A 17,119-nucleotide genomic window follows, 5' to 3' on the forward strand; every position below is an offset into this window, starting at 1 on the left:
ACAACAGAGGATGAGATGGCTGGATGGCATCACAGACTCAATGAACATGAGTTTGAGTGAACTCCGGGAGATGGTGATAGACAGAGAGGCCTGGCGTGCTTCAATTCATGGGGTCTCAGAGTCGGACACGACTGAGCGACTGAACTGAACTGAGCACATACATTTAGGTCATTAATCTGTTCTGAGTTTACTTATGTATATGGTGTGCAGCTATCCCGTTTTCCAAGCACCAATACTGAAGAAATTCCAAAAACCTTCTTTGTTCTTTTACTGAGAAGAGACCCTATAATTGAGAGCAATGTATAGATGTCACATTATTTTCAGCAGAGAGCTTTACTTCTGGGGCCAGAAACCCCCCTTAGAAAGTGAATGTTCTTCAGTGTGCAGATATTTTCTATTCTCCTTTATATAAAAATTTAAATTTTCATATTCTCATAACTAGGTACTTCATCCTGAACTGGAGGATCAGCTATTCCAGTAATTAAAAGATATAATTTTCCCTAGAGAGTCATGTGTTAATAAACCAAGAGTATGATTTTTAGTAGTGAGTCAGAGCCTCAGTCATCATAGCAATGGGGTGACAGGAAAACAGAAGTCAAAGGAAAAAGTTAGAAGATCAATTTCCTTCAGTTTCCATAAATAAATTCCAAGACATGGATGTATGTGTGCACATACATGCAGAGACTGGAAAAATCCTCCTTGGAAATCCTTGACTCACCAAAGGGCTTCCATAGGTAAAGAAGTAGAGAATTCTTGGGAATAAGCAGGGATAAAGCAGATATTGTTTCAACAAAAATCCACATTTTATTTTAAAACTCTGACTCTGTTGAAAGAGTTAGGTATAAAAATTCCAGAAGACATGGGGATCCCACCAGGCCCTGGATGGATATCCATTGCAAGAATAATCCCTCCTATCTCAATGAAAGAAGACAACAGACTTTTCTTTCTGACAGTTCAGTTCAGTTCAGTCGCTTAGTCATGTCCGACTCTTTTCGACCCCATGAATCGCAGCACGCCAGGCCTCCCTGTCCATCACCAACTCCCGGAGTTCACTCAGACTCACGTCCACTGACTCAGTGATGCCATCGAGCCATCTCATCCTCTGTCGTCCCCTTCTCCTCTTGCCCCCAATCCCTCCCAGCATCACAGTCTTTCCCAATGAGTCAACTCTTTGCATGAGGTGGCCAAAGTACTGAAGTTTCAGCTTTAGCATCACTCCTTCCAAAGAAATCCCAGGGCTGATTTCCTTAAGAATAGACTGGTTGGATCTTCTTGCAGTCCAAGGGACTCTCAAGAGTCTTCTCCAAAACCACAGTTCAAAGGCATCAGTTCTCCGGTGCTCAGCTTTCTTCACAGTCCAACTCTCACATCCATACATGACTACTGGAAAAACCATAGCCTTGAGTAGATGCACCTTTGTTGGCACAGGAATGTCTCTGCTTTTGAATATGCTATCTAGGTTGGTCATAATTTTCCCTCCAAGGAGTAAGCATCTTTTAATTTCATGGCTGTGGTCACCATCTGCAGTGATTCTGGGGCCCCATAAAATAAAGTCTGACACTGTTTCCACTGTTTCCCCATCTATTTCCCATGAAGTTATGGGACCGGATGCCATGATCTTCGTTTTCGGAATGTTGAGTATTAAGCCAACTTTTTCACTCTCCTCTTTCATTTTCATCAAGAGGCTTTTTGTTTCCTCTTCACTTTCTGCCATAAGGGTGGTGTCATCTGTATATCTGAGGTTATTGATACATCTCCTGGGAATCTTGATTCCAGCTTGTGCTTCTTCCAGCCCAGCGTTTCTCATATGTACTCTGCATAGAAGTTAAATAAACAGGGTGACAATATACAGCCTTGCCATACTCCTTTTCCTATTTGGAACCAGTCTGTTGTTCCATGTCCAGTTCTAACTGTTGCTTCCTGACCTGTATACAGATTTCTCAAGAGGCAGATCGGGTGGTCTGGTATTCCCATCTCTTTCAGAATTCTCCACAGTTTATTGTGATCCACACAGCCAAAGGCTTTGGCATAGTCAATAAAGCAGAAATAGATATTTTTCTGGAACTCTCTTGCTTTTTTGGTGATCTGGAGGATGTTGGCAATTTGGTCTCTGGTTCCTCTGCCTTTTCTAAAACCAGCTTGAACATCAGGAAGTTCACGGTTCACATATTGCTGAAGCCTGGCTTGGAGAATTTTGAGCATTCCTTTACTAGCATATGAGATGAGTGCAATTGTGCGGTAGTTTGAACATTCTTTGGCATTGCCTTTCTTTGGGATTGGAATGCAAACTGATCTTTTCCAGTCCTGTGGCCACTGCTGAGCTTTCCAAACTTGCTGACATATGAGTGCAGCACTTTCACAGCATCATCTTCAGGATTTGAAATAGCTCAACTGGAATTCCATCTCCTACACTAGCTTTGTTTGTAGTGATGCTTTCTAAGGCCCACTTGACTTCACATTCCAGGATATCTGGCTCTGGTGAGTGATCACACCATCGTGATTATCTCGGTCGTGAAGATCTTTTTTGTATAGTTCTTCTGTGTATTCTTGCCACCTCTTCTTAATATCTTCTGCTTCTATTCCACATTCAAGGTCTTTCTGACAGCTTTCACCTTATTGCAATAGTAAGTCTGATCAGAACAGACAAACACTTAGCTACAAAACTGGTAATAAATCCCACAATTACACTTCTGAGTCTTAACATATCATTGGGAATGATAAATTTTAAAACTTGGCAAAGTGACAAATTAAAATTCAATTTCAATGAGACATGTATACTGCAGAAAAATTTTTAAAAATAAGAAAAGGTGGAACTTCCCTGGCAGTCCAGTGATTAAGACTTGGCATTTCCACTCTAGGGGGAGTGCCAGTTTGATTCCTGCTCAGGAAACTAAGATGCCATGTGTCTCTTGGTGTTGGCAAAATAAAGAAAGAAAAAAAGCTATTTATACAGAGAAAGATTTATTTAAAAATTAGGTAAGATTGAAAGAAAAGTATAATCTCTTAATCAATGCATTCTGTTTCTTAAAACATAGAAATGGAAATAATTTTGAAAGGAAACTAGCATATATTCTTAAAGTGATTTCGGTGAAAGGGAACCAAAGAAAGAAGAGACACCCTATGGGACTACTCCCTCATGTGCAAGAAATTACAGGTATTGTTTCAAACATTGTATTGTTTAACTTTCACAATACTAATCAGGTAAATTTTGTATAACTCTTTTTTTCTTACAAATGAGACCCTGAGTATCACAGAATATAGTTTACTTGCTAAGAGCCAGTGGGTAGAAACAGAAAAACTATAATAAAATTCTAACAATCTGTGACAGGGAGAGCTGCTTGGAGTGATCTGGACAGAGGGACAAATGTATCTAGGATCTGGAAAAAGAGAGGTCAATAAAAAGTAAAACAAAACATTATGCCCCTGAAAGCACAAACCTGTTTAATAAGACACTGACAAATGTTTTATTTTTCATTAATTAATAGATCAAATATTTAAGCTGAGACACTTACATACTTTACATTTAGTAATATTTATCTTCTCACAATGATTTTATGTATGTTGCAATTTTTATATCAAAATTACTTTAAGAAAATAAGCACAGTGTTTAGGGATGTTATTTAAGATTATACTGCTAATGTGTAGAGAGACAGGTCTTGAACTCAAATACTCTGGACACAAAACTTCTGCTCTTAGTACATACCATTTATGATATTTTCTCCTTAATTCCTTGATGAATAAGGGACATCAAGGATAAACAGAGACACTGCTCAGCACTCATTCTTTAGAGAATGACTCCTAAACTAAGTGACAGTGTGCAAAAGTTGTTGAAAAGCTTTCCTTCTTCTTAAGCGGTCAGTGGCAGAGGAAATGAGATTGTAAAAATTTGGCAGAGACATCCCGTCAATACTATTCTTTCTTTACGAGGCATCAGTCTTTTTTCCTTAGGATATGGGGAATGATGAATTAAATTTTTCTCCTAATGCAAAAATGATATTGGGAAAATATGATACAAACAAATCTTGTACCCTATTGATGAATTGTTGCTGTTGTTATTTAGTCGCTAACTCATGTCTGACTCTTTGTGACCCCATGAACAGTAGCCCACCAGTCTCCTCTGTCCATGGGATTTCCCAGACAAGAATACTGTAGTAGGTAGCCGTTTCCTTCTCCAGGGGATCTTCTTGACCCAGGGATTTAACCCACCTGCATTGAAGGTCTCCTGCTTTGGTAGGCAGATTCTTTACCAATGAGTCACCAAGGAAGCCTTTGATGAATTAAGGACATTTAAATTGAACAAGATGGAGGGGTGGAGCAATAGTAGATAAGCAAAGGTGTCTTCAGTTCAGTTCAATCAGTTCAGTCGCTCAGTCGTGTCCGACTCTTTGCAACCCCATGAATCACAGCACGCCAGGCCTCCCTGTCCATCACCAACTCCCAGAGTTCACCCAGACTAATGTCCATCTAGTCGGTGATGCCATCCAGCCATCTCATCCTCTGTCGTCCCCTTCTCCTCCTGCCCCCAATCCCTCCCAGCATCAGAGTCTTTTCCAATGAGTCAACTCTTCGCATGAGTGCCCAAAGTACTGGAGTTTCAGCTTTAGCATCATTCCTTCCATAGAAATCTGCACATATATCAAGAGACACTACAAAGAAGTGAGTGTGAATCTAAGGAAGTTCAAGAGTTTGGCCATCACAGAGTTATGGGAGCATTACATTTCCCAGGATTAAAATATGGAAATATTTTCCGAGTAAAGGAAGATGAAGAGAGTTTATAGATGAGAATTCCTTGGTTTGTGACATTGACAAATAAGACATCAGTATTATAGTCTAAGAAAACCCCAATACAATGAGGAGGAATACTCAGGGAGAGGGTTAAGATCAAGGGACCTGAGGAAGAAGACTCCTCAAAAGCATCATATTCAAACTGAACACATTATTTAACCCTCTAATCCAGTAGTTATATTTAGGTTGATATCTCCAATAGACATATTGACAATTTCCCTTGTTTTCAGATAGAAACTTCATCTTATATCCATGCTGTTTTCTACCATATGCTCCCAGGATCCAGGCAGGTTTTTCTGACACGTCTGCCTCCCAATGATATTTCTGTGATGTGATAACTGGAGAGCTCAGGACACCATGATCTTCAAAATCATCATTCTTATATATATTGTTTGGTTCCAAATCGCACACATATCTCAATTGCTTTTGGTCCTCAAAAATGGCAAGGTCCTAGCAAGAAGATTCAGGAACATGTGAACTGTGGAAAAATTACAGAGTTGGATTAGGTCTATGATGTAGGTTTATTTGTAACACTGTAAAAGGGATCTTAAAAAAACTTAAATGGAAAGGTAGTGTATGTGTGTGTGTGTGTGTGTGCATGTATGTGTTGGGAGTGGAAATGGACATCTTAAAATATGAGATGTAATAGAAAATGAAAAAGTCTAAAAGATGATGAAAATAGGGTGGCTTGATAACATTGTGATGTTTCCTTACCCCAGTAGCGTTGCACATCTGTCAGCCCTGAAATAATGATAATAAACCATAATGTTACATATAAGCCAGGGAGTCAGCTCTGAAATCTATTTTTTTCAGATTAGGGGAAGGGCTGTGCTGAGGTACTGAACTGATGAAAGAGAAATGAATAAACACTTGGTCACTTCCCATAAATATGACCACATTGTCAGCACAAAGTATCTGGGCTTTGCTATCTCTATCTACATCTAGAAATTGGAGGCTGCTCCCCATTTTATCCCATCACAAGAATTCCACAGACACCCACTTAGGTAGCACTCCTCACCATTATACACTCGCTGTATGTCTGTCAGATCAAGAGCTGAACACATTCTCCTTTGTCCCTTGGGGAGAGTTCTGGGCTTCTTCAGGGTTAAGGTTTCACTCCTAGGGAAGGAAAAGATTGACTCCCACACGACTGACTTCTTGTTCCTCTGAAACCACTGACTTTCACTCCACTGATGCACTTGAACTGTCTTGGGAAAGGAGAGACAGGACACCTGACTTTGGCGCCAGAAGGAATGTGCTAATGTCCACCTTCCTAGTTACCCTCCGTGTGACCTGGGACTCTGTCAGAGGACAGTTTCTTCCTTCTTTAGTAAAATCATTAACTTCTCCCTCTCTAGCTCCTAGAAAGCATGTGAAATTATTTGAAATAATATTTTGGTACCACAAAAAATTAATTTGTGGAAAAATCCCTGCATAGGTACATGTTCCAGGGAGGTGTCAGAAAGTTAGGTAGCAGGACCTGGCTCCCAAGTGTTTGAGACATACCAGGTATGAGAACACTGTCTAGAGAGTCCCCAGATCTTCAAAGTCTGCTCCCCAATACACAGGGTCTCAGAACACCCTGAGATCTCAGGTTCTCTGGGAATAATGACAAACCCTCGAGAAACAGGACATTAGGAATACTAGAGTAACAGTGGTTTAAATTTGATGTGTTTGTAAAAATCTTGATGCTACCATGTACATGTGGAAATTCAAACACAAGGATGCTAACTTTCCATTCTGCCTTGTAGAGTATATGAGCAAGATGGATCAACTGTTTGCAGCACAGCCATAATAGTCTTTGATATTCAAGTCTGTTTTTGGAAATCTAATCAGAAAGGTATAGAAGGGCCAAGTCTTTTCTATACACTAGGCAAAATTCAAATATAAAGGAGTTCTCTCCAATTTGGGTGCTTGGCCGATAAAGAAGACATGACTCTCCCAAGGTAATTCAAGCACCTACTAAATACGAAAGCTGAGTCGCATAAAGACACCAAGTGTGAATTAAATATTTGGGGTCACAGAAGTCTGTCATTGCAACGTCTTATTCCTATTATGGCTACTGACTAAACTCTGTGACTTTCAATGACTGCAATTATCTACAGTAGAAGTTGGTCCATTCTTAATCATTAGGAAAAATTTAGCCTTGATTTGTGAACAGAAATTGAAGGCAAATCTATATACCACTTTTTCTGCCTTGAGCATTGTTTCCCTCTAATTGGCCACCAGATAAATCTAGTCAGTGATTTTAATTATTTTTATTCCATAAATGGACTATCTCTGGTCTCCCACATGTACCTTTTCATGATGTTGTTCACATCCTAGTGAGGAAAAAAACATGAGTCAAGGAGTAATAGGTCTTCCCACTTAGAAATCTTCATTACATCCCCACCACCCCTGATTGTGTGAATATGATTGTCTCAATGTGAGAGCAAAAGTAAAGACAAGAGCAAGGCCAATCATTCTAGAAGACTCTTGTGACGGTGTCACATTTTCAACAAAGGTGAAATAGCTTTGACGCTTGTAAAAGCAGGACGCTTTTAGTATGTGCTGATGAGAGAACATAAAAAACCGACATATTCACTTTCCTGCAAAGGCATAAAATGCCCCATGAGGCTATTTGAATACTTAATGGTTCTTTAATTTATTCAACAAAAGTATCAAGTGTTATACTATTATTTGCCAAGCTTGAAGTCAGGCTTTGGAGAACCAAAGAGGAATACATAATCCTAATATTCTTCACGCTATTAACATGGCTTTTATGAGGCTGGAAGTAAACAAATGTATTAATGTATGTGTTTTTCATGTCTCTCTAGCGTCATTTTACACACTATCAGTGATCTCTTTCACTCCCTTAAGTTCAGTATACGCATGGGCAGTTGATTTCCAAATCTTTAATTTTACTCAGTTTTGTCTCTTCAGTTCAGTTCAGTTCAGTCGCTCAGTCGTGTCCAACTCTTTGCAACCCCATGAATCAAGGCATGCCAGGCCTCCCTGTCCATCACCAACTCCCGGTGTTCACTCAAACTCATGTCCATAGAGTCGATGATGCCATCCAGCCATCTCATCCTCTTTTGTCCCCATCTCCTCCTGCCCCCAATCCCTCCCAGCATCAGAGTCTTTTCCAATGAGTCAACTCTTTGCATGAGGTGGCCAAAGTACTGGAGTTTCAGCTTTAGCATCAGTCCTTCCAAAGAACACTCAGGACTGATCTGCTTTAGAATGGATTGGTTGGATCTCCTTGCAATCCAAGGGACCCTCAAGAGTCTTTTCCAATACCACACTTCAAAAGCATCAATTCTTTGGTGCTCAGCTTTCTTCACAGTCCAACTCTCATATCCATACATGACCACTGGAAAAACCATAGCCTTGACTAGATGGGCCTTTGTTGGCAAAGTAAACCCTCTGCTTTTGAATATGCTATCTAGGTTGGTCATAACTTTCCTTCCAAGGAGTAAGCATCTGTTAATTTCATGGCTGGAATCACTTTCTGCAGTGATTTTGGAGCCCCAAAAAAGAAAGTCTGACACTGTTTCCACTGTTTCAGCATCTATTTTCCATGAAGTGATGGGACCAGATGCCATGATCTTAGTTTTCTGAATGTTGAGCTTTAAGCCAACTTTTTCACTCTCCACTTTCACTTTCAACAAGAGGCTCTTTAGTTTCTCTTCACTTTCTGCCATAACGGTGGTGTCATCTGCATATCTGAGGTTATTGCTATTTTTCCCAGCAATCTTTGTCTCTTAAATGCTTATTAATCTATTCAGTAAAAAATGAGTCACAAGAATCAGTAATTTAGGATGTCTAATATGTAAGTTACTATTCATCAACTAAACTGCCTCCTCTCTTGTATCCCATTTTCATAATGTAACCAATAAGCACTCAGTCACTGTCCAAAAACTAGAGCATTTATCTGCACTTTAGTTTGTACTGAATCAGTTTTGTTCAAGTCCTTAACAGTTTATAGCTATCTAATTTTCTTAATCATCAGAGATGTTGTTTTCTTTGAGCAGATATTTATCAGTATATTTGATGTCTTTGTTATTAGACTTATTTCCATGTTACCAAAAACTAGTACAACAGCTGGATCCACACACACAAAAAAACAAAAAACAAGTCTCTCTGCTGTTTTCTTTTATATGACAAAAATCAAAGAAAACTGCAATAAGTAGAAAATTTTGTGAATACAGTTACAACTTTAATCAATGATTAATTTTGAAGCGCCAAACTCGTCATCAGAATCTGGTCTGTGTCTTTCTCCAATTCTATTTACTCCACCTATGTTGACTTTGGAGAAGGAAATGACATCCCACTCCAGTATTCTTGCCTGGAGAATTCCATGGACAGAGGAGTCTGGTGGGGTATAGTCCATGAGGTTGCAAAGAGTCAGACACAACTGAGCAACTATCATTCATATTGACTTTATTCTCAGTTAATGAAGAAAACAAAAATCTCCTGACATAAACTCCAGAAGAAAAGAGAATTTTTCTTCCCATTATTCTGAAAAGTTCAGATGCTTGCAGGCATTAGCCTGTAGGATTGGGTGTAATATTAAAAGCATCATTGTGTTGTTGCTAGAACGAAATGAAGCAGTGGTACAGGAAGTTTCTATTTTTACTGAAATGCACTTGGTGTTAGGAGTAGATCATGATGGGATAGGAAACATTCTAATCATTAGAGAAACTATTAGGAAAAAAGAAAAAATATACATAGTTCAAAAATAACAAAACAATATTTTATACCAGAGATATTTAACACAAAAGAAGCTAGTTGAAGTGAAAGAGAAGAATGAAAACTAGCCATACAGAATGCAAATAGAAAAATGATAAATTTAACCAGGTCAATGATTGCATTATTAAATGGCATTATATTAATACTCCCATTAAAAGGAAGATTTTTGACTTGATAAAAAGCCACTATTGCTATCTACAAGACATACATTTTGCATTCAATGATACAAGAATGGTGAAGTTAAAAACATAGAAAGCTATATATCATACGAACAGTAAAGTTCAAGTGTTCATATCACAGATTCTGGGGTTTCTTGCCCAGTGTTACCTGCAGCATCTCCATTGTTGACCCTTTCAAACGATGTTCCACATCTGAGATGAGATTTCTCACCAGCTGGCTCTGCTGAATCAGCACATGCTCAGAGTCTGCCAGGTTACGTAGACCAACTTTCTCCTTACCCTTCAGTTTTTGCAGTTCCTTCACTTCCTCATATTTAAGGTTCTTTTTCAGTTTCTGAAACACTGCCTTGACATTTTGTCTCTCACGTTGTATTTGGTCCTTCAGGAGTACGAGAAAGAGAGAGAGGAAGACAGAGAGAGAGGAAGGAGGGAAGCAATGAGTAGGGAAGCTCACATGCTATTTCTTTTTCTCTACATCACATTTCAAAATAATAGTCCCAAGTCTGTATTGTTGAAGAAAACTCATAGCCAAATGGGACCCCTGGCTGTGACTCAGTCTTCACACAGATATCCAGGATGCTCGTGCCTTCCTGTATTACTCTTGACTCCCTCCCACCACCTTCTGCTAAGGTTGAAAGCTGAGGACAGGTGTAAGTTGCTCAGTTATGTCTGACTGAACTATGAAAGTGTAAGTGAAAGTCACTCAGTTGTGTCCAACTCTTTGTGACCGCATGAACTATACAGTCCATGGAATTCTCCAGGCCAGAATCTGGAGTGGGTAGCCTATCCCTTCTCCAGGGGATCTTCCCAACCAAGGAATCAAACCTGGGTCTCCTGCATTGAAGGCAGACTCTTTAACAGCTGAGCTACCAGGGAAGCCAGGACAGAGCCACGAGCCATTGGCAAATGTCTCAATCAGAAGAGTCAAGGACAAAAACACATGACAGGAATGGAATCTGAGGTTCCCTTGTTATCCTCATGAGAGATGCCCTCTGTATAAATACCTCCCTTCCAGGATCTATGTTCATCTGTGATATGTTCCCTTTTTAGCACCACTCCCTCAAGGATAGGATGAAGGAAAAGACTAATCAAATGACAACTGTCAGGGAACAAAGAGGAAGGCCGCTACTTGTGACCACCCAAGGTCCTGTCCAAGATATCTGTCTAACTCCCTCAGGAAGTGCCTTCTCCTACCTTCCAGGCAGCAGTGTCTGCTCTGACTTTAACTTCCAACTCCTCAGCTTCCAGCTGCTTCTCCCTCAGATTCTCTAGAGCTTCTTGGAGTTTCTTCTGTGAGAAAAGAACCACACAGAGTCAAGCTATGGGCTTTCTCAGCATCACTGTAGAGGATAAATGAGAGAGAAATGAGGCTGATTTCCAAAAAGAATCCACTTTACAAAAACTGTAGAGAACAGCTATTAGAATCTATGACCTGGGAGAAAATCTGAGGAGGGGAATGTATTCTTAAGACTCAAGAGATAGGAGTCAGCATTCTCTTTCCAAAGAAGACTGGTTCTCTTTGTTCTAGAGAAACCTGATCCTGCAGCAGGGAAACCACACACCTCAATTCACCCAGTGTCCTCATTACCCTCCTGTTCAAAGTCATCATGAGAGCTTCTTTGGGCATCAGATCTCCACCTACTTCTGACTAAAAGTCTGTGTGTAGGATCATTACTTTGTAATTGGGGGAATTCACAGAAACGTCCCTCACACATCAGAGCGTGGGCATAGGATGAAAAGAGATCACAGGCCTCAAGTCCATGGTGACCAGGTAAACAAAGTCCAATGCAAAGTGAAGATTTCCCCTCAAGTAACACTTTATGATCTGTCTTTCCTCCATTCCGCTCTCTTACCTGATAGTCCTGGGCAACATCTTCCATGAGGAATGTGTGGTGACCATGGTGCTCCTGGGACCGTGCACAAAGCCAGCAAATGACTTCCCTGTCCTCCTCACAGAAGAGCATGAGTTTCTCTCCATGGTGCAGACAGAGATTTCTCTCTTGTTCCACCTCTGGGCTCAACTTGACCTCTCTGAGCCTCTGTACTATGTTGGCCACATGCCTATTAGGCCGCAGGTTCCCAGGCTCATAACTAATTCTGCACACAGGGCACCTCCTGTCCTCGTCTTGGTCATTCATGGACACCATGTTGTTTGCAGTGATGCAGGCTTGGCAGAAGCTATGGCCACAGTCAAGGCTCAGGGGTTCTGTCAGAAGCTCCAGGCAAATGGGGCAGGTTACCTCCTGCTGTAGGTTCACCACAATTCCTGAAGCCATGAGAGCTGCTCAACTGCTCCGACTTGTCCTGACTTCTGAGGGTTCTCTTTCTCAGAGATCCCTGAGTGTTGGAAGGTTTAAAAGGGGACCGAGTAAGAAAGATAGAAATGCAAGATACTAGTTGTGAATAAATCAAGTACAGTCCAAGACCAGATTATTGAGGAACAAAAATGAACCATGAAGATACAAGATAAAAAGCTTGGTGACCTGGCAAAAAGGACATTTCATAATACTTTTAAATTTTTTATTTATTTTTTTAATTGAATGGGAATTTGCTGTATGACTCAGGGAACTCAAACCAGGACTCTATACCAACCTGGAGGGGTGGGATGGGGAGGGATGTGGGAGGGAGGTTCAAGAGGGAAGGGACATATGTATATCTATAGCTGATTTATGTTGATATTTGGCAGAAACCAATATAATTCTGTAAAGACATTTCATAGTAATTTTAAATACTTTACTCTTGATTCATGTCACATGACAAATTCCATCCTTATCTGTGGAATTATTTTTATTATTTAATTTTACTAAACAAAAGGATGACCTGACACTTTTTCCACTAAGATCCTTATGTGACCCACCATCTATCCATGCCCCAAATATCCTCAGTATCAAAATATCAGTATGACTGTCTCTTGTACTTCAGTAAACTCGCCTTAAACGTTCTCTTATCACATAGACGTGCTCTGAAGACTTAACACAATGTAATCATTGTCATCATTTGTTGGATGTTTACAATGATTTCCCTTATTGTCATGACATAATTTTACTATATGACAAGGATTCCCAGGTGGCTTAGTGGTAAAGAATCTGCCTGCCAATACAGGCGATGCAGGTGACTTGGGTTCAATCCCTGGGTCACAAAGATCCTCTGGAGGAGCAAATGGCAACCCACTCCCGTAATCTTGCTAGGAAAATCCCATGGACAGAGGAGTCTGGCGGGCTTCAGTTCATGAGGTTGCAAAGAGTCGATCAAAACTGAGCACACACATACAATATTTGACTATGTGTGTTTGTCATGGTGAAAGCAAACCCATTATCAGATATGTAAAGAGAGGTGGTGACTCACAAAAATCACGTATCTTCAATACAGAGTGGAACTAAACCTAATGTATTAGCGGTCCTCCTTTAGGGGCCTGTCTCCTACCCATTGAGCTAATCAAAGACAAACAAAGGCAAATTCATGGACTCAATTAATACCCAATGCAGTGGGGGTGTGGAAGTGAAGAGATACAGATCACTTGGGAGGTACTGGGAAGTCTTAGTGGCTGAACAGTGATTTCACCTTGGACTGAAATTAGGTCAAGGATATTGATAGGAGCCCAGAGATGTGTGTGTGTAAGAGGATTATAGGGAGGGAGGTAGTATCAATGTACTCAACCGATCACACAAGTCAGGTATCTGAAGACACATAAACACAGGAGAAATAAATGTCAGTTTTGAAAAAAAACCTCTCAATATATTGGGCAAGACCATTTGACTAATTATCACTAATAAGTAACATATGCTAGCAACTAGACTAATATCCATAAAAAGAAATATGAGTCTAAACAGAAGATTTAAACCACTATTAATTTGATATTCACCTGGAAAGTAAGATAAATAAGAATTCAGTCTTAGGTGCATATATATATATATATATATATATACTTGTATACATACAAAAGAACAAATGTGGAAAACATTACCAAAAAGATGCAGATGTTGTTTAGAAATCAAATAATTGGAGAAAATAAGGGCTATCCAAGAATTTCAGCTTGAAAATACAACAGTGAAAGTGCAAACTGAAGAAGATAAAGGAATATGGAACGAGAAAGAAGAAAAAACGTTCCAGGTAGAGGAAATGACTTGTGTGTGGAAGACACATCATCTTGTATGAGTTTGAAAAGGCCAGTGTGGCTGCTGTACAGAAGACTGCAGGGCTTTCTGCGTCACAAGAGGCTGCAGTGACATTAAACATGACACTTCCCAAACTGTATAACTTTCAGGGACCCATCTCCAAGAGTCAGGAGAAGTTTCAATGTTTTCCCATCAGAGAGGAGTAGGGGCATGACCAGCTGTGCCCCTTGGGCTGTGAGATGTTGGATGGACCCAGTGTGGAATAGGGAGGATCAGGTAGGATGCAGGCACAGTTGCTCAGTGGAGAGATGAAGATAGTTCGAGGGACAGGGTGATGAAGGAAATGCTGGACAGCAGGTGAGAGTGAGAGATAAGAAGAGGTATAAGGACAAGATTGGGAGTTGGATTAGATATGTGGGGATAAGGGATAACATCAGTCCTGGAATGTTTCTTCCTGTAAAGGTAATATTGGCTTACTCTTCTAGGTTTTGTTATTGTTGTTTTTTTTTTTGTTTTGTGTTGTGTGTGTATGTGTGTGTATTTTGTTTTTCTGGGAAGCCTACTGGGTTACAATAAAGTGAAAAGTCAGCTGACTTTTGAAAGGGTAACAGGCAGAAAGGCCAGGGATCTCCAAACAGAGGAAATAGACTGCAAGTGTCAGACATCTTTTATGTCTCCCTTAAGCGGCAGGAGGAAACAAACTACAAGTGTCAGAATGTTTTCCTTCTCTATACAAAGTTAAAAGAAGGTTTCTCTTAAAATTCTGTGTTGCCATGATGACACCTGGTTCCGCATGAACTTTTCTCAAACCTTGAGGTTTTCTTATGGAAATGTTTTTCATAAGCTATGTTAATGAAACTATGTATTTGCTTTGGAATTTGCCTTTCTTCAGACTTCCCTGGCTCAGAAAAAGCATCTGCCTACAATGTGGGAGGCCCAGGTTCGATCCCTGGGTCGGGAAGATCCCCGGGAGAAGGAAATGAAACCACACTCCAGTACTCTTGCCTGGAAAATCCCACGGACGGAGAAGCCTGGTAGGCTACAGTCCGTCGGGTCACAAAGAGTCAGACAAGATGGAGTGACTTCACTTTCACTTTCACTTTGCCTTTCTTCAAAGTGGTTCCACCTAAGACTAACATTTTTCCTTTTCTCAAATCTTGGGCAAATAATAGCTCAACAAACCAGTATTGATATCAATTATTTGACGGCTGGGGGATGATACACCTCATGCCTTCCTATCTGAAAAATGCATATTGTGGGAGAGGGGCCTGGTGAAACTCTCTCAGCCTTGAGGTGTCTCTCTTATCTGATTAATAGCTTTCTAACAGACATAAAACAGCTTGCTAAAACTAGCAGGGGGGGGCACTATTTCTTCCCGCTTCTGATGTCTATGTCAGAAGCTTTGTCTATCTCTTTTATACTTTAATAAAAATTTGTTAAACAAAAGCTCTGAGCGATCAAGCCTTGTCATTCGCCCCGGATTGAATTCCTGTCCTCCGGAGGCCAAGAATCCTGGTGTCTTTCACGGCTCAGCAGCAACCTTTCACTTTAAGGCCACATTTTTGACAGTAAAACTAGTCTAGATGTGCATTTTGGTAGGCGCACAAGATAACACGTTAATGAATATCAAGGTAGGGGTAGATATTATATCATTTCATGGCTAAAGCTTTGCTTAAAATATGGTGAGGGGCCTCCAATTATTTCTCATCCTATTCAAGATCCAGCTACTGCTGAGATGCATCAAGAGCCTATAAAGAAGGGAGGCACAGAGCATGCACTCAGACATGAAATGGCAAAATGTATTTTCCTTGCAGTGCTCCAAGGATCTAATATCAAAGCAGCTAGATCACAAGGGACATGAAGGAACTAGTCCTCATACCTGAAGGATGAATCCCACCACTCTCTAAGCAGTGATACAGGCTTCCCTTGGCAATAGGAAGATAGATGTGGGAACATGAGTGGCGTCTGCCTGATGAAACCTCAGTCCTTTGACTCCCACAATGTCAGAAGCTTGATCCTTACCTTTGACCTTTTACCTTGGAGGTCATTAAAATACAAACTGAGAACATCTCAGATATAACAGCCAAAGACAAGCATCAGTTGAGTCAGTTCAGTCAGTTAAGTCGCTCAGTCGTGTCCGACTCTTTGCGACCCCATGAACTGCAGCACGCCAGGCCTTGGAGAAGGAAATGGCAACCCACTCCAGTGTTCTTGCCTGGAGAATCCCAGGGACGGGGGAGCCTGGTGGGCTGCCGTCTATGGGGTCGCACAGAGTCAAACACGACAGAAGCGACTTAGCAACAGCAGCATCAGGCCTCCCTGTCCATCACCAACTCAGAGTTCACTCAAACTCACATGCATCAGTCAGTGATGCCATCCAACCATCTCAACCTCTGTCGTCCCCTTCTCCTCCTGCCCCCAATCCCTCCCAGCATCACAGTCTTTTCCAATGAGTCAACTTTTCGCATCAGGTGGCCAAATATTAGAGTTTCAGCTTTAGCATCAGTCCTTCCAAAGAATACCCAGGGCTGATCTCCTTTAGAATGGACTGGATGGATCTTTTTGCAGTCCAAGGGACTCTCAAGAGTCTTCTCCAACAACACAGTTCAAAAGCATCAATTCTTCAGCGCTCAGCTTTCTTCACAGTCCAACTCTCACATCCATACATGACCACAGGAAAAACCATAGCCTTGACTAGATGGACCGTTGTTGGCAAAGTAATGTCTCTGCTTTTCAATATGCTATCTAGATTGGTCATAACTTTCCTTCCAAGGAGTAAGCATCTTTTAATTTCATGGCTGCAATCACCATCTGCAGTGATTTTGGAGCCCCCCCCAAAAAAGTCTGACACTGTTCCCACTGTTTCACGATCTCTTTCCCATGAAGTGATGGGACCAGATGCCATGATCTTCGTTTTCTGAATGTTGAGCTTTAAGCCAACTTTTTCACTCTCCACTTTCACTTTCATCAAGGGGTTTTTTAGATCCTCTTAACTTTCTGCCAAAGGGTGGTGTCATCTGCATATCTGAAGTTATTGATATTTCTCCTGGCAATCTTAGTTCCAGCTTGTGCTTCTTCCATTCCAGCGTTTCTCATGATTAACTCCTTATCTAAGTTAAATAAGCAGGGTGACAGTATACAGCCTTGACGTACTCCTTTTCCTATTTGGAACCAGTCTGTTGTTCCATGTATAGTTCTAACTGTTGCTTCCTGACCAGATACAGGTTTCTCAAGAGGCAGGTCCAGTGGTCTGGTATGCCCATGTCTTTCAGAATGTTCCACAGTTTATTGTGATCCACACAGTCAAAG

At 40.8% G+C, this 17,119-nt stretch overlaps 1 protein-coding gene across 1 annotated transcript; it reads right to left on the minus strand.

Annotated features, from left to right (window-relative positions):
* Positions 1-5,085: 5,085 nt before the first annotated feature.
* LOC147357955 (tripartite motif-containing protein 5-like) lies at positions 5,086-12,052 on the minus strand. The gene is made up of 7 exons (XM_086338417.1): positions 11,549-12,052; positions 10,890-10,985; positions 9,844-10,074; positions 7,084-7,106; positions 5,804-5,904; positions 5,500-5,526; positions 5,086-5,263 (listed from the first exon to the last, which is right to left on the minus strand). The coding sequence occupies exons 1-7, from the start codon at positions 11,969-11,971 to the stop codon at positions 5,202-5,204; spliced, it is 963 nt and encodes a 320-aa protein (XP_086194543.1). The 5' UTR covers positions 11,972-12,052; the 3' UTR covers positions 5,086-5,201.
* Between the last annotated feature and the right edge of the window lie 5,067 nt (positions 12,053-17,119).

This window comes from Bos grunniens, chromosome 15 (assembly GCF_055505025.1).
Source record: "Bos grunniens cultivar Pamir isolate PY7600 chromosome 15, Bosgru_T2T1.0, whole genome shotgun sequence".
NCBI lineage: Eukaryota > Metazoa > Chordata > Mammalia > Artiodactyla > Bovidae > Bos > Bos grunniens.

Coding starts and splice junctions, on each gene's coding strand:
- LOC147357955 (XM_086338417.1), bottom strand. CDS start 11,971: ATGGCTTCAGGAATTGTGGTGAACCTACAGCAGGAGGTAACCTGCCCC. Junction 10,986..11,548: donor ATGTTGCCCAGGACTATCAG/GTAAGAGAGCGG, acceptor CTTTTCTCACAG/AAGAAACTCCAAGAAGCTCT. Junction 7,107..9,843: donor CAACAATGGAGATGCTGCAG/GTAACACTGGGC, acceptor TTTCCTCACTAG/GATGTGAACAACATCATGAA.